This window comes from Mycosarcoma maydis, chromosome 2 (genome assembly GCF_000328475.2).
Source record: "Mycosarcoma maydis chromosome 2, whole genome shotgun sequence".
Lineage (NCBI taxonomy): Eukaryota > Fungi > Basidiomycota > Ustilaginomycetes > Ustilaginales > Mycosarcoma > Mycosarcoma maydis.
In genome coordinates, this window is record NC_026479.1 from 1316858 (window position 1) to 1333336 (window position 16479).

The following is a 16479-nucleotide window of genomic DNA, read 5'->3' on the forward strand; positions in this document are numbered from 1 at the left end:
TTTGTGCTCGTCCTTTCAGCGGTCCTGGCGCCTTCCCCCGCGGTTGAAGGCCTCACAGGTTTGACCATTCCGCAATGGATCGCCTCATGACCTTTGCAAGGCGGTGTCAATCAAACACCGACACGCGCTTGGGTTATCCAGGCTCAATGCTACGTGTCTACAGGCAGAGAAAAGGGCACACGAGCTTCGGTTTCAGACAATCACGAATCACAAATGGAAGGAGCTGCTTGCGTCTGCTCAAATCGCAAAGATGACTTAATTTGCAGAGTTTTAATTCAAGGTACTGTAACTTTGCCATCGGCGATTATCGCAAACAGCAAGCTTTCGTGCTCTTAGGCCGAGAAATAGTACCACGGGACAAGGATAGCAAATGAAATCTCTGCCACCACCATGACAAACTCGGTGCCGTGCTCATGGAGAGTAGAGAAATAGCCTTTCCCTGCCGTCTACAAAAATTGGCTCCGAGATCATCAGCGGCTCTGCAGAGGCCCTCTCCACAAGATTGTAGAAAAATTGGGCAGTGCTGTGGAACAGACCTAGAAACGCAAGGAAGTTTCCGTTATTGGTGGTGCTCCATGCCGACATTTGCGACCTAAGCCTCGGTCCGCTTCCTGGCTTCAGCTTGTCGTGATAACAAATTAGCACTTCTCCTGGATCGACCAAAGGTGAGAAATATTGCGGCAGCTTGAGCTTATAGACGAACCCTCCTTGCAAGATCCCGCCTACCCGGACGAGCATCTCATTGATGCTGATTTGCTGATCCGTTCGAACATGCTCCTCGAAGAAGCGTTGAGCCCATTTGGGCGATGCCACCTTCGTGATGGCATCTTTATAAAAATATTCAAACCAGAAAGAGGGCACGTATTGTGTTTGCCACGGAAGCACCAAGTACTTCCCTTGAGGAAATTGCTGCATGAGAGAAGTCTCTAGAGAAGCATCCAGGCCTGGTGTGACGGGGACTCGGATGTGAAGATTTTGCTGAAGGTGACCTGTTCCAGGACCAAGGAAGTGCTGCCGTACAGAGGGGGGCTCCTCAGGGATCGAGATTCGGTACGGAACGTCTTCAAAAGCCGCAGGTAACTGCGAACTACCGTCTGGATCCCCTCGGCCGAATGAAGAATGTTGACCGATCTCAAACGGGACTGGGAGTGAAGCGTGACCAGTAGTTAGCATTCCGGAATACTGCGGCAGACCGAGCGTCAGTTCTGTTGAGATAGAATCCTGAGGTCGAAGAGCTTCACCAATGTCATTGAGTTGCGAAGTGGGAGGAGCGGCATTCACCGAGGTGAGCATCAGCCCAAAGAAGGTAAAGTTCAAGCAAAGCTTCAACATGCTCGATAATATCCGTAGCATGAGATGGAGGAAGAAAGTTGACGAGGTCGTGGGGCGGAAGGCCTCTTGTAAGATTACTTACAAGTTCTCAAATCGTGGATCGAGAGTCCTGAAACATCGAATAGCAACACGAGCCAAGAGCAGTCAGAGCAGCAAATTAGGCTGGCGATAATGTGGCGGTGCCGTTGTAGATTTTGCGACCGATTCAAGGTGCTGGAGCGAGACATTGGTGAAGCTGTGGTCTTGACTGATGAGATTCTAGCGTTGCTGCTTTTCAGCAACAAGAGGCCTTCTTTCTCCTTCTATTTGAAATTTCTTCAATGCGTACCAAACAAAGTCCCCGAGTTTGCGTCCAACAGTTACTGATGGAAAGAGGGGGTAACCGTGGCTAAAACTGAGTGCGTCAGAGCTGGTTTAGGCCTACAGTCCATCGATCGCTGGCTGAAACAGCACTGAGGTGAACAAGGAAGTGAGGAACTTATAGAGCGAATACATGGTACTTAGATTGTGACTTTTGTTGCCACATAGTGGTCATGGTTAGAAGAGAAGAGACGAACACAACCGAGGTATATCGAATGAAGAAGTCTATGCAGGAAGTGGGTGAGACGATCTCTTCCTTTACGAAACGCTCTCTTGTCTCGCCTACTTGTACAAGTTACAGGCCTTCAGCTTCTTCACTCTTGCGTCGCCAATCCTCCTTAGAATCTGCAACCAATTGCATTCGCTCTCTCGTCTCAAGAAGAAAGGCTCTAATTCATTCGACAGGAATTAACTGGCAGAATGCTACTACAATTCGCCATCAGAAAGTTGTCCAATGGCCTAGGAAGAAGAAGGAACGCATAATTATGTGAGCTAAAGTTTGGTGAATCGAAGGAACTTTCGCTTGAGCTCATAGGGTTTATGGATTTCTATGCATTCGTGGTTTAGGTACTGTAGTAAACGTCAATCCTCTGTGCACCTGGATAGTGCATCTTGAGTGTCTCCCAGGTCGTCCTGGACATCTGGAAAACGCCAAGTAGGGCGAGCTTTGAACCGGCATCGGCGGTGCTCCAGAAAGAAACAAAGTCATACACCGTCCGTTCCCTGAATGTAAACTTGGTATGGTATCTGCCAAGCACCTCGGCCGGTGCATAAATGCCAGCTTCGTGTAACCATTCAGTGGGGATTGGCAGCTTGTAGGTATTACCCTGCACCAACAAAGAGACTACTTTTGCTTGATATTGAGCCATCTCGTCCTCTGAAAACTCGAGCTCGGGAACTATCGTCTCTTTGTAGTTTGGCAAGGTCGAGATCATGCGGTTGTAGATATTGGCGAACCACGGTACATGAAGTTGTATCATCTCTTTCGGCAACTCGAGCCAGCTTTCATGGTGTGGAATGTTTCGCAGATTGGAAAAATCCAAGTCGATTTGAGGCAAGAGCACTGTAGAACTTGCTGACCCTGGCGTGCCAGGATGCTGAGAAGGTGCCACCCGTCGAGCCTCAGAGGCGGGAAAAACTGGCTGAAACGGTGAGGAAGGAGAATGCGAGAATCTGATAACGTCAACGTGTGACGATGCAGGACCAGAGCTACCTGTTCCTTCTTTGCGCACTACATGCTCGACGAGCTGCTGGTAAGCTGCTGCACGTGAACCTCTGGCGTCGGGGACAGCCTGCTCCGGACTTCGTTGATGCTCGAGTCCAACCTCGATGTCTTTTCCGAAAAGTCGCAGCAGAGGCTGTGCATGACTCAAAGCGAGTCCGAACAGAGCAGCAGCCAGAAGAATGAGACGCATCCTGACCTGTCTCAACGATCAGACGAGAGGATGAAGGGTGAAAATGAAGCTGATATCGGAGTAGTCAGAAGTCCTCTTCTTAAGGCCGTTCTTATAATTAACTAGGGAGCTGTCACATGCCATCCAATCACAGAATCACCAGTCCCACTGTTAAGCATTTTTGCCCCATCGGCTGAAGGGGGGAACTTATGGATAAGGATGCTTTCCCAAGACCAAACCAGGGAAATCATCAGCCTTGTTGCACCAACAGTACCAACGCATCATGCATGCCTGTGTGACACAATCAAGTGTGGTACCTCATTCGAGTTATCGAAGCAGCGAGCTCAAGATGGGCCGCGTTGACCCCTCTGACGGCATCCGACTCATGCAGGAGTGGCCCACAGGATGCATGATAAAGAAAGACACCCATCCCGGAATACCGTTCACAGGGGCGGAATGACGAAAAGGATGAAGATGTGATGGGACTTGTCAAAATACGATTCGGCTGAGTTAAAGAAGAGGCAAGCAGGAGCAAGTGAGGATCAACTTGCAAGGCTGTGGCTTGCCTGCCGACTACAAGAAAATCAGAAGATGATGGTGAGACGAGAGAAGACGTTAAACAAATATGACAGATCTATTGCATGTGTACGTGGAGCAGAGGGATGGAGCGCATATGCAAACAAAGACAGGGGTGATGTGTAAAGATCCCACTTGAAGGCGGAAGCATGTCGAACTCATGTTTGTTGCATTCGTGATTCACGATTCAGTCAGTCAGATAAACATTCGTGATTTGTTCTTGCTCGAGTTCATGAGTCATGTAAATGCGGACCTAATCAGCGCACTTGTCGAGAATAGGAGACTGATTAAATAGCATCAATCCTCTGCATACCAGGGTGATGCGTTACGAGAGAGCCCCAGGCCGGCTTGCTCAAGTGAAAAGCACCAAGTAAGGCGAGCTTGGAACCGCCATCAGCTGTAATCCATAAAGACACAAATTTAAAAATCGTCCGTTCTCTCATTGTGAACTTGGAATGGTATCTGGCGAGCACCTCCGTCGGTGCGTGAATGCCGGCTTCGTGTAACCATTCATTGGGGATTGGCAGCTTGTAGACTTCCCCCCGCACGATCAAAGGGATTGCCCTGGCCTCGAACTGAGATATTTCGTCGCTTGAAAATTTGACCTCGGGAAATACGACCACTCTGTGGTTTGGTAAAGTAGAAAGCATTCGGTCAAAGACTTTGTCGAACCATGGAGGACGAAGGAATATTGGAGTTTTCGGCAACACGACCTGGTTTTCTTCGAATGGAACTTTCCGTAAATTGGATAGATCCAGGTCGATTTGAGGGGAGGGTAGTCTGATGCTTGTAGAGCCTGGTGTGTCCGGAGGGGTTGCAGATGGTATCAGTTGAGTCTCATGGGCTGGTAGAACTGATCGAAACGCCGAGGAGGGAGAATGCGAGAATCTTATAATGTCGCCTGACGATGCAGGACCAGAGCTACCTGTTCCTTCTTTGCGCACTACATGCTCGACGAGCTGCTCGTAAGCTGCTGCACGTGAACCTCTGGCGTCGGGGACAGCCTGCTCCGGACTCCGTTGATGCTCGAGTCCAACCTCGATGTCTTGTCCGAAAAGTCGCAGCAGAGGCTGCGCATGACTCAAAGCGAGTCCGAACAGAGCAGCAGCCAGAAGAATGAGACGCATCCTGACCTGTCTCAACGCTCTGACGGGAGCAGAAAGGATACGAAATGGCGCCGTTACTAAATAGGTCGCTCACTCTTTTTGAGACTACCTTTATACCTTTGCAAGGGCAATGCCAAAAATGATTCAACCAGGAACCACGAGCCCCACTGTCGAACATTTCTTGTCCCACCCATCCACAGGATAGTCTTTTCGGATAAGGTCGCATGCCCAAGCCCACCTCAAGTGAAAACTCAGCATTGCGGTGCCACCAGAACCAGAACAGCATGCGTATTTGTGGGACACCCGTGCAGAGACCGTCAGCTCAACAGGAGGTATGGCTACAGTACCTCACTCACGGCAGAAATCTCATCGACTAAGTTAGTGGTACATAGGCTGCATGTTCCAAATAAGGTCGGACAACGGCCGGGACAAAAAGTTCGAGTCCCTCTGCTTCCAGTTGAAATGAGGACAGCACCCTTCCGCTTAGCGTTCTGGATAGGCCTCACACGATCCTTCACAGTCGGAGCTGAGCTACAGCTAGAAGCATGAAACTTTTTTTTTCCATTTTTTAAGAGAACGACTCTCATTAAGAAAGGTTAAGAAACGGAGCGAGCGTGCTGAGAGAAGTACGGTGAAAAGCGTGAGGACATGAGCTATTAATATAGTACAAGGGCACATAACCCAATCTGGCGGTCGAAGCCCGTCTGTTCTGACGTCCTCAACGTTCCTCACATGATGCAATACTGACGGAAGTTGATCATTCACAAAATGATTGGCTACTAACAGGTGGACGAATGAGCGAGGTTTTGAAGTCGAGGGGAACAACATGTGGTAAGAGTTGAAGGAAAAATTAAACTGCTGGGCGCGGCGCCAGGCCACCCAAGCAGCTGACGTCCATAGTAGCATTATCCAGCGAGCATTTGGTTGTATCCAGTCTGACAGCCATTCTGTCAAAATTGGTGACATCTTCGCTGTAAAATTGCTGGTCAGGTCCCCAAACGTAGAGACAGTCCCAGCTGTATCGTGAGGAGGTGAAGCAGATGGGAAGTTAGTCACGAGTCTCAAGTCTACTACGACCTTTTGTTTTGGCCTGATTAGAGGAGACTGCTTACTTTCGAATCTTGTTCGTAGACCAAGCCAGCCAGGGATTTTTCTTCTTGAAGTAAGACAGCTGGACCACCGGACTGACATTGTCGTAGTTCTTTGCGAACCAAGGACCGTTGATGCAGATAGCAGCTTCCGCCTTAGCAGGCCGATTCTGCCACATGACATCGGCGCAGTGCCTTCCGAATTCTTCCATAGACCCAGGAGTGGATGGGAAGTTGATAGTACTAAAGGAGTATGCCATGAACCAGAAGTTAGAGCTAGAGGACGATCTCCAACCCCTGGTGCTATGACCGCCCCCGCGGGCTTGCACACCTTGTGCGATCAGGAACGACGCCGACATGGCGAAGGCTACTGCGGTTTTTGGCGAAAACATGTCGATTGCTGATCTGAATTGCAGAGCTCGGGTGGTTGCAACAGACCACGTTCAAGACTCGGTGTCCGAAGGAAAGAGATCTTTAAGTTTGAAGGAGAGGAACGACGCACGCCGTCAACCCGTAATGTATCGAAAAACGGCACAAACAGTACGTCCACTTCATGACGGAAAAGGAGGGATGCGACGCCTTCGCTAGGTAAATTCAACAACATCCCACCGCTACTCTGTGACTAGTTATGCCCACCATTGACGATTGAATCACACACACTTAGATGCGGCAGAAAGAGGTTCACAGAAATTTGACGCATTGCGATTACGATTCCCATCTCTACGTTACGACTTGAGACAAAAAACGAGCTCAATTTTTGAGCAGCGCATTCACGACATGATGAACACGAAGCTGTCGAAGGTCAGTGTAGGTCTGACCGGTTCCGAGGAAGTAGATAGGCAAGCCGGTAGCCGAAGTGGTGGTGAGCGCTGTCCCCACTTTGTCATCAACAGTGTCCCACTTGGTCAGCAGGCTGCCATCCAGCCCACGTGGATTGCTGACACCACTGAAGTCCTTCATTGCACCATCAAATTTGGTAATCTGGTCAACGGCCTCGTTTCCTACCAAGGCTTCACCCACAAAGATGATCTTGTCCGGTCGGTTGACGGAAACAAGCTTGGCGAGCGCTCTCATGAGTGGCTCGTTGTCCTGCATTCGGCCAGCTGTGTCGATGAGCACAACGTCAAACCCTTCAGCTTTGGCGTACGACAGAGCATCCTTGGCGATACCAGCTGCGTCCTTGCCGTAACCGCGTTCGTACAGCTCGATGTGACCTTTTTGCTCCTCGAGCGCAACGCCATCGACACGCAGCTGACCAAGGTTGCGGACATGAACGCGAAGCTGTTCCACGGCGCCAGCTCGGAAGGTGTCGCATGCAGCGATGAGGACGCGAAGTCGATTCTGCAGCAGCCAGAAGCAGACTTTTGCTAGGTTTGTAGACTTGCCGACGCCGTTGACACCCACAAAGCAGATGGAATAAGGGTCCGGCTTGCTGGCAAGCTCCTTGTCCTTTGCACTGGTAGCAAGCGCTAGCGATGATGCAGCGGTGATTCGTTGTCGCTTGGTTGCAATCTCGAGCAAAATGTCGGTGCTTGACTTGGGTGTTAGGATTCGAGTGATGGCCTCTTCAAGTGCCTTCTTGACTTCGACTTTGACCGACCCAAAGCTCCCGAGGTTTTTGCCGACCAAATTGCGCTCGACACTGTCGCAAAGCCGTTGAGCAACATCTGCAGCAACGTTCTTGCTCTGAAGGTGCGATGCCATAGCCGAAAGTGCGGGTGCAAGGTCCTCTTTGGTGAGTGTTTTGGCGCCGGTTAGCCTTGAGAAGAATGAGGCTCCAGACGACGACGCAGATCCGATGCGAGAAAGGAAGCCGGCAGATTTGGCGGTGCTGCTGAAGCCTGCGTCCTCATCTTTGTCCTCGTCTTCTTCGTCTTCGTCTTCGTCTTCTTCGTCTTCTTCCTCTTCCAGCACGTCGGCGATCTCGTATACACCATCTGAGCGTTTCTTGCCCATGCTCTTCTCATCGATCCAGCTGTCGAGATCGGCACCATTGTCGCCACTCTTCTCAGTTGCTCCGCTAAAGTCGAGCGCGGCTACCTGTTGAGCGCTGACGCTACGGCTACCGTCCCACTTGCGCATCTCCTTTGTGGCTTTTGCCTTTTTGCCACTGGGAGACTCAGTTCCGCTTGCGTTCCCCGGTGTACCGGGAGCGCTACCGCCGTTGGAGGCCGAGATGCCAGATGCGCTCTTCTTGCCACGCACCACACGTCTGCCACCAGGACTGGCTTCGAGCTTGAGACGGCTTTTGAGAGCCTCAACACTCTTGGAAATATCGGCAGAGTCTTTGACTTCTTTTGAAATTGGCGTGTTTTGGCCGCTCTCCTTGTCAGAGCTGGCTGTGGTTTGTGCCTGATTGGTTGCACCCTTTCTTTCGCCAAGTACGCCCTTCCGTTTGGACTGGGCAGCGGCTTTTTCGAGATTCCTGAGCGTCCTGGTGAAAATATCGTCCCATTCCTTCAGTGCCGCAGCGAACTCGAGACGCGCACTCTCAGAGAGTGTGATTACTCTTGATGCGCCCGAGGATATTGCACTCTTGGACGAGAGAGTTAGCTTTCGTACAAAAGGAGCGAAGAGGTCGGTGAAGAGAGTGCGAATTGTGTCGAGCAGCTCGTCGATGTAAGAGAGCTGCAGGATCCGTTGATACACGACAACAAAAGTCAGGTCAAGTTCGTTCGCAAAGGTCCAGCGAAGCGTGTATCCATCCTTTTCAAACTTTTGATCGGCTGTGCGCTGTTCGAGGAATGCCTGCTTGATGAGCGAGTTGACGGGGTTGGTGGACGCATCAGCCCCACTAAGCGCCGGACTGAAGGTCTTGGACCAAAGGACCAAACCATTCTTAGCAAAGACTGTGAAGTGATCTAGCATGATGCACAAGGCACGAGCAATGAGGCTTTGGAAGTGTTGTGACCCTGTGTGTGGTTGTGATGACAGAGTGGAAGAGAATGGCCGAGCCCACTAATCACGAATGTGAATCGTGTATGTCTTCATGGAGTGGAGTCTGGAGCTGACCTGCAAACCGAGCATTCTCCACACAGGACAGTTGAGCAGAAATCGGGACGACTGCACCCGATGATCATGAATTGTGAATTCCTCCACTTGAAATCTACCCAATTTTTCGGCTAACAGCAGGCTACCATACTTCGTGCCTCACTTTTTTGCGTCTGCAACTTCTGTGGTATCCTTCATACCCTTTTATTCCATTTACACGGACACCGATTCGGCTGAGAAACAACGGGGATCAAAGATCTGCCAAGGAAGCAGAACTCAAGATGGGACGCTACGCTGTTTTGGTCTCTGGTCCCGCCGGGTCGGGCAAGTCGACTTTCTGCTCGGCTCTGATTGCGCATGCGCAGTCATTGGGTCGCAACGTCCATCTCTTCAATCTCGATCCCGCAGCTGAGCGCTTCGAGTACCAACCAAGTATCGACATCAAGGAACTCATCTCACTGGAAGATGTCATGGAGGAGATGAACCTCGGACCTAACGGTGGCCTCATCTACTGCTTCGAGTAAGCCTTCTTGTCCTGATAGCTTCGATTGCTGCGATCGTTCTAAGCGTTGGCAAGCTTCGGTATGAACATCGTATAGTAGCTACCGAAACCACGTACTGACGTCCTGCGTATCATGATTCTGCTCGTTTCCTGCTCAGATATCTGCTCGACAACTTGGACTGGCTTGACGATGAGCTCGGACAATTCAACGATGATTACATTATTATCGACTGCCCGGGACAAATAGAGCTCTACACGCACTTCCCCATTATGTCACGGCTGGTCAACATCCTCTCTAGTCAATATCATTTCCGCATTTGTGCGACGTATCTGCTCGAGTCGCAGTTTATCGATGACAAGACCAAGTACTTCGCAGGTGTTTTGAGCGCTATGAGTGCTATGATCAACCTCGAAGTACCGCACATCAACCTGCTCAGCAAGATGGATCTCGTGGAAAAGGGCGAAATCGGATCCGAGGCGAAGCGGGGGAGAAAAAGAGAGATGGAACGTTACCTAGATCCGGATCCGCTTCTTTTGATGGACGAAGTCAATTCAAGAACAAATCCCAAGTTTCACTCGCTAAACCAGGCACTTGTCCAGCTGATCGATGATTTCAGCATGGTATCTTTCATGCCGCTCGATAGCACTGACGAGGACTCGGTCGGCACAATTCTCTCGCATATCGACAATGCGGTCCAGTACGGCGAGGATGAAGAGCCAAAGGAGCCAAAGGACATGGACGAAGGCGACTTTACTGCTCAGTGAGATGCCCTTCCACATCACTGCAACCCGCTGCTAGTCTCAAAGTCATCACTCTGTGCCTTGTCTCGCTTCATGCGACTACAAAGTCTGTATTTGTACCACCAGCATTCACCATCCATTTGCTGCCCCTTGAAGCTTGCTTCACGCTTTCTTGTGATGTGAAGGCGTGAGAAGGTAAGATCACGAATCACGAGTATAATACTTTACGAATTTTGGTTTTTGTTAGTAATAATGAGCTAACATGCAGCTTTCGCCAAAAAGTCACGAGTCACGAGTGTATCAACGTAGTTATCGTGTATCTTCCACACAGCATCTGCTTGTGTGAGCTGCAGAGCGTGTGTCAAGGCTGAGTCGTGAGTCGGCACGAACTCACGACTTGGAAACTTAGACTCACACTTAGTCACGAGTTAGCCTAAGCTGCGCGCGACACTCGAAAATAGCTGCATCAGCTGCAGGGTTCGATTTTGTTTTGACTCGTGACTGTGCTGTGCAGAGCATCGCACAGCCCCGCCTCTGCCGACTGAATCTGCGATTTTCACGCTTCCACGCTGTCGCTTTCTCCACACGGCAGCCTTTTCTCTTCCACGGTTTTGGCCACCGAGTCTTGCCTCCTCTATACCACCCTCCCGCGCCTCGTTCCCTGCCTTCCCTGGCTCGTCTCCCAGCTTCGGTACGGACTGATCTTCGTTTCCTCATCTTTGTACAAATCTCGCCGCCGCAATTATCGCTGGTCGGAATATTCTTGCCGGCACGGTGTGATTCAGACGCTTCCCCATCAGTTCGAATAGCCGTGGGCGTCGTACCATCCTCCGGATAACTTCCTTCGTAGCTCGTCTCCCTGCCTATAAAGCCTCTCGTCATGGCTCGAAGAATGGAACGCCCCTGCCGTCCGGCTTTGTCTCTCCAGCGGGTTGCGGCAGTTTCGCTGGTCGCACTCGCGGCCACATTCCCTACCGTTCAAGCAAGAGGCATCGGCGAACGGACTGTATCCTCTCCGGTGCAAACATCTCCTCGACCCCTTTCTGGTATCAATCCAACAATCTCGGTCGCCGATGCGATGCAGCGTACGCAAAGACCATGGCTTGCTGTCGCCAAGGATCGCATTTTCGACACTGTCTCCCGCTTTCTTTACCATGCACTGCCCGATCCTCGCTACTTCTCTTACGACATCGATCAATTTGACAAATATCAGCTTCCCTCTTCTGACGCAGCTGCTCTTGACTCAGATGGCATTCTCGATGGTCCTGGACTAAACTGGGGTGGTAGTACCCTCGAGGTGGTTCGATCTCAAGCCATCTTTCTTACCCGATCCGCCTTCTTTGGCCCTCACATTACTGACGAAGCAGGTCTGAAAGGATTTCTGCTTCCCATCTCGGACTTCTACAGGGTACCCAAAGGGGCTAGTTTCTCCACATCAGATGCGAGTCGCAATCCCATGCACGCATGTCCGTATCAAGGTGGTCCTGGGTCTCAACGCGATGTATTCCTCGACAAGTATCAAGACAAAGACGATCGTCGGCTCTACTCATCGTTTGGCTCAGCATCGTCCAAGCAAGTCTCTTTCACTTGGACTCACGATTCTGACGACAGCTTCGATGCAAGCCTCAAGCCTCCACAGAATTGGATCGCTCTGGTTGAGCGTGGCGGCGGCTGCGGGTTTGCGGATAAGGTGCGAGTCGCACAGGAGCTGGGTGCAGTTGCAGTGGTGGTCGGTGATGCGCCGAGTCCAGACTGGCACGGCGGACACTCTGGCGACCCAAACGAGGAAGGTGATCCTGGTCTCAGCGATAAACGTCTCATCACCATGTTTTCTCCTGGCGACACGAGCGACATCCGCATTCCTTCCACTTTTGTCACTCGTCCCAGCTACCTGGACCTGAGACGTCTGATTGAGGAGACGGAGAAGGATCAGGAAGACTGGGAAAAACAACACCCGTCACAACACGACGATTCACGACCGGCGATGAGGAAAGGTCTCGAGATCGTCATCGGCAAGGACGACATGGTTTGGGAGTGGCCCCTGATTGACTTTGGCATCCTGTTGCTACTCCTCCCAAGTTTTATGACGGTGATCACCATCATTGTGCATCGGATCCGAATGGTACGTCAGAGGCGCAAAGAACGTGCACCGGAACCTGTCGTGCTCGGTCTGCCTTGCCTCATCTGGAGGGGCAACGGCCAGCCCTGGGAAAAAGTGGAAGGTCCTGACGTTGATCCTGGCCCGGGTAATGGCAATGCTTCCACCCCGTCTGCAACGAAATCCTTCGCATCGGACGACTTGGAAGCTGGACAAGTAACAGAGACAATCCCCTTGCTTGCCGAGGACGAGAATGAAGCTGGGCCATCTCAACGGGCGCATACCTCTGTCAAGGTGCCAACATTTTCTGAAACCTCTTCGACGCGGCCTGCCAAGCCGTCTTCATGCCTTCCACCAGACCGGACGTATTTCAGCACAGACGAATGCGCCATCTGCCTGTGCGACTTTGTCGACGGCGACCGTGTCCGGGTGCTGCCGTGTGGACACATCTTCCACCGCCAAGAAGTCGATGATTGGCTTGTCAGGGTTAAGAAGCTTTGCCCCATTTGCAAACGCGATATCACGGTGCCGATCCCCCCCGCACCGCCAGTGGGGGTCGCATCCGCGACAACTTCTCCGGCAGCAAGCCCTGTGGATGCGGTGGCAAACGGAGTTTCTGTCGGGCCGGTGACATCAGATATAGTGAATGACGTGCAGCCGGGAGATGAAAGCATCGATCTGTCGCAGCACTTGAGCTCAGACGACGATTATCAGCAGTCGCATCAGGATGGACGACAGGTTTGATGCCCACACCTGCTTTGCTCACCACCACCACTTTTACATCTTGCATCTTTGTTCATTGTATTTTATATTTGATCTCTGTCAGCATTCTTTGAAATATATCCACCTCAGAATTCGAGTTCAAATATTTGTCGGGGTGAGCTGAGATATGGGGTTCAGCGGCAGCACAATTCGTGATTATCAGCAAGTAAAAGCTTGGCAAAAAAACGGAGGTGAGATTCATGATTGCGAATCGCAGGAAATTTTGTGTGATAAAGTGAGCAAGTAACAAGCTAAAGCAGGGTCTCGAGGACAGCGACGACCTGGTCACCAACGTCCTTGGAGCCGTGTTTTCCGCCGAGATCAGCGGTTCTGAGTTCGAGGCCTCCGATTTGCTTGGCGTCGAGGACCTTTCTGACGGCGGCTTCGACCTTGTCTGCCAAGTCAGGTTGGTTGAGCGAGTATCTGAGCAACATGGCAGCTGAGAGGATGGTTCCTACAGGGTTGGCGATGCCTTTGCCAGCGATATCGGGAGCCGAGCCGTGAATGGGTTCATAGAGACCGTTGCACTTGCCGTTTCCATCCGGCAGACCCGAGAGCGAAGCCGAGGGAAGCAAACCGAGCGCACCGGGGATCACAGACGATTCGTCGGAAAGAATGTCACCAAACATGTTTTCGGTCAACACAACACCGTTGAGCTTGCGTGGGTTGGATACCATCACCATACTGGCTGAGTCGACCAGCTGGTGGTCAACTGTAATACCCTGCGAAGCAAATTCAGAGTCGACCGTGTCCTGAACCACTTTACGCCAGAGACGCGAGGTGGCAAGAACGTTGGCCTTGTCGATCGAGTGGAGCGGAGCAGGCGGGTTCGATTGCAAAGCGAGGTGCGAGGCAAGCTTGGTGATGCGTTCAACATCGTGTTTGTTGTACACCATGGTGTCGAAGGCAGCACCGTCCGAGTTGGGGTCGTCCAGGTTGGCTTCCTGGCGCTCACCAAAGTAGAGGCCTTTGACGAGCTCACGAACGACAATGAACGATACACCCTTGGCCACTTCCGGCTTCAACGGAGAGTGCGAGAGCAGCGACTCGGACGGAAACAAGCACGGTCGGATGTTGGCATACAGGTCCAGCTCCTTGCGCAAAGCAAGCAGTCCCTGTTCAGGTCGCACTTTGCCCACGCCCCACTTGGGTCCTCCCACCGAACCCATAAGGATGGCATCGGCTTCCTTGCATGCGGCGAGCGTGTCATCAGGCAGGGGTTTGCCAGTTGAGTCAATAGCGCATCCACCAAAATCGTACGACTTGAGCTTGATCGAAAACGTGGTGCTCTTGGACGAGATCAATTCGAGAACACGCGTCGCTTGTTCGACCACCTCGGGTCCGATTCCGTCACCGGGAAGAACGACGACGTTGTAGGCTTGCTTGCTCATGCTGGCGATTGACGAGGCTTAGAGGTGAGTGTTACGAAAAGTTGGGTCTTTCCAGACGTGGTTGTGGAAAGGAAGGGCAATGTAGCGGACAACGATGAATATAACACTCATAACTGCCACCTTTTCACTTTCGGTGGTGTTCGGTGGTGAGCCGAGGTCGGTGGGGTTGTGCGAGTGTGGGTCCGTGTGACTCACAGGTCTCAACTTACCTAGTCGTGAGTGCAATCTTCTGGTTGGTTAGTTGCGCCATGTTTGCCTTCAGCCCGGCCCTTTTGAAATCTAATCTTTTGCGTCGTCACCCGCCTTAGCACGTATGGTTAGCGTGTCGAAGATTTCTGAGTTTTGCATTTCTTCCATTCGTGCGAATCCCCAATTTAGATCGGGAGCCGATCTGGCCGGGTTATGGAAGCTCGAAGTGGAGCAAATCTGAGTCTCGCGCTTCGACTTTCCGGTTTCCATTCGTGATTTACATCGACTCACCTTTGACTTCATCCGATCGACTGTGCTCTCGTTCTTCGTGAGACGCTTTGTACCATGTCGAGCGCAGCAAAGAAGGAAGCAATCCTTCGTCAATTCCGACAACTCACCAATGCCACCCCACAAGATGCTAACCGAATCCTGAAAGCGCACGGCTACCGGATCGAGCCGGCCACCGATGCATTCTTCAATAACGAGCAAGCTCAAATTAACGCCTCGATTTCCTCGAGTACATTGGACAGAAAGAGCGAGCGAGAGGTAAAGGAGCGTCTCAATGCCCTCTTTGACCGTTTTCGAGACGCGGGTGCCGACAGCGACGAGGAAGATGACGAAGCGTCGCAACCAGAAGATCGCGATCTGATCAGTATAGGTGGGGCACTCAAGATGTGCGAAGCGCTCGAGGTTAGTCCGGAAGACGTGGTGTTCCTACCACTTAGCTACTACCTCAAATCGGCTTCGATGGGCACATTTACGCGAGAGGGTTACATCAATGGTTGGAAGATGCTCGACCTTTCAGATACCATCGACAAGCAGAAGAAGACTCTGGAGAAACTTCGACAGGAGCTGCTGGACAACAAACCACTGCGATTGGAGAGGATCGCTCAAGAAAAAAGCAATCCTGCTACTGCATCCGGTGCCAACAAAGGGCTGTATGAAAAGGTATACGAGTACACCTATGCTTTTGCCCGAAGAGAAGGACAGAAGAGTTTGGCGTTGGAAAACGCTCTTGCGTTCTGGGATCTGGTGCTCCCCGCTTCGCCGACATTTCAGAGGGCAGGAAGCCAGGGTACTTTCACACAAGCGCAATTGGACCTGTGGAAGAGGTTCTTGAGCGAACAAACGCGTGGTAGAGCGGTGAGCAAGGACACATGGATGCAATTCTTAGATTTTACCAAGGAGATCAACAGTGATTTCAGCAATCACGACTTTGATGGTAAGCTTCTCCGATATGATAAAGAGAGGGCGAAATGGCAAAAGGCGATGAACTGACATTTGGATCTGCGCACTTCTTGATACAGCTGCCTGGCCGTCCATCATTGACGACTTTGTGCTTTGGGTTAGAGACAACATGCCCGCTTCGGACGGTATGGATACCAGCTGACTGTCACACACACTCCGGGATATGCATATCTTTCTGCAGCAAGGAGAGACCATAGGTACACCGTGATTCGGACTGGCCATGATTGAATGTGCGTATCTGTGCGATGAGCGCTGATTCACCGCATGTCCAGGAGCGTCTTAGGCAGACTATGCAACAAACGTGTGACGTTATCCAATTGAATACGAGCTCTGATCTACTTTACATGTCACCCCTCCTGACAAACGGAATGCCGAGCCCGCTCAACAGCGCCCTCGCCTTTTCGGTTGCCTTTCTACCTCTCTGGTTGGTGATGCAATCGATCTGGAAGCCAAGTGGCTTGTTCGGGTATTGATCAAGGTTGATCTCGATCTGTGGGAAGAGCGGGATCGCCTCTGGGTGCATACCCAGACTGACTACGCCCGACATGGCTGCAGGGCTTGCAGGCGGTTGACTGGCCGGAGGCAATGGGAAACCGGCGAAACTCCTCAATCTTGGCAGGACAAAGGTTGTCAACACCTCGAGAAATTCATGTGCCACAGGTGCGGGCAAAATCGCCTTGACACCGACAGGCATGCCAGGT

General features: G+C 51.5%; 10 protein-coding genes across 10 annotated transcripts in view; 3 read left to right on the forward strand and 7 right to left on the reverse strand.

Moving 5' to 3' along the window:
• Positions 1-411: 411 nt before the first annotated feature.
• UMAG_01238 (uncharacterized protein) lies at positions 412-1332 on the reverse strand (the record flags this gene model as incomplete). Its single annotated transcript, XM_011388870.1, has 1 exon — positions 412-1332. One exon carries the CDS (start codon positions 1330-1332, stop codon positions 412-414), a length of 921 nt encoding a protein of 306 aa, XP_011387172.1.
• Positions 1333-2255: 923 nt separating this feature from the next.
• UMAG_01239 (uncharacterized protein) lies at positions 2256-3107 on the reverse strand (the record flags this gene model as incomplete). Its single annotated transcript, XM_011388871.1, has 1 exon — positions 2256-3107. The coding sequence occupies one exon, from the start codon at positions 3105-3107 to the stop codon at positions 2256-2258; it is 852 nt and encodes a 283-aa protein (XP_011387173.1).
• An 842-nt stretch (positions 3108-3949) lies between these two features.
• On the reverse strand, positions 3950-4789 carry UMAG_01240 (uncharacterized protein; the record flags this gene model as incomplete). The annotated part of the gene is made up of 1 exon (XM_011388872.1): positions 3950-4789. The coding sequence occupies one exon, from the start codon at positions 4787-4789 to the stop codon at positions 3950-3952; it is 840 nt and encodes a 279-aa protein (XP_011387174.1).
• An 829-nt stretch (positions 4790-5618) lies between these two features.
• On the reverse strand, positions 5619-6248 carry UMAG_01241 (uncharacterized protein; the record flags this gene model as incomplete). The annotated part of the gene is made up of 2 exons (XM_011388873.1): positions 5619-5784; positions 5881-6248. The coding sequence occupies 2 exons, from the start codon at positions 6246-6248 to the stop codon at positions 5619-5621; spliced, it is 534 nt and encodes a 177-aa protein (XP_011387175.1).
• A 358-nt stretch (positions 6249-6606) lies between these two features.
• UMAG_01242 (Signal recognition particle receptor subunit alpha) lies at positions 6607-8724 on the reverse strand (the record flags this gene model as incomplete). Its single annotated transcript, XM_011388874.1, has 1 exon — positions 6607-8724. One exon carries the CDS (start codon positions 8722-8724, stop codon positions 6607-6609), a length of 2118 nt encoding a protein of 705 aa, XP_011387176.1.
• Positions 8725-9128: 404 nt separating this feature from the next.
• Positions 9129-10114, forward strand: UMAG_01243 (uncharacterized protein; the record flags this gene model as incomplete). The annotated part of the gene is made up of 2 exons (XM_011388875.1): positions 9129-9367; positions 9508-10114. 2 exons carry the CDS (start codon positions 9129-9131, stop codon positions 10112-10114), a joined length of 846 nt encoding a protein of 281 aa, XP_011387177.1.
• Positions 10115-10970: 856 nt separating this feature from the next.
• On the forward strand, positions 10971-12932 carry UMAG_01244 (uncharacterized protein; the record flags this gene model as incomplete). The annotated part of the gene is made up of 1 exon (XM_011388876.1): positions 10971-12932. One exon carries the CDS (start codon positions 10971-10973, stop codon positions 12930-12932), a length of 1962 nt encoding a protein of 653 aa, XP_011387178.1.
• Positions 12933-13201: 269 nt separating this feature from the next.
• Positions 13202-14341, reverse strand: UMAG_01245 (putative beta-isopropyl-malate dehydrogenase; the record flags this gene model as incomplete). Its single annotated transcript, XM_011388877.1, has 1 exon — positions 13202-14341. The coding sequence occupies one exon, from the start codon at positions 14339-14341 to the stop codon at positions 13202-13204; it is 1140 nt and encodes a 379-aa protein (XP_011387179.1).
• Positions 14342-14875: 534 nt separating this feature from the next.
• Positions 14876-15920, forward strand: UMAG_01246 (uncharacterized protein; the record flags this gene model as incomplete). Its single annotated transcript, XM_011388878.1, has 2 exons — positions 14876-15752; positions 15838-15920. 2 exons carry the CDS (start codon positions 14876-14878, stop codon positions 15918-15920), a joined length of 960 nt encoding a protein of 319 aa, XP_011387180.1.
• A 198-nt stretch (positions 15921-16118) lies between these two features.
• Positions 16119-16479, reverse strand: part of UMAG_15035 (mitochondrial 54S ribosomal protein uL5m) — a gene marked incomplete at both ends in the record, with an annotated part of 1175 nt that continues 814 nt past the window's right edge. Inside the window, one exon of the mRNA XM_011389204.1 lies at positions 16119-16472. Coding sequence (XP_011387506.1) covers positions 16119-16472 — 354 coding nt within the window. The remainder of the gene's footprint in view (positions 16473-16479) is intronic.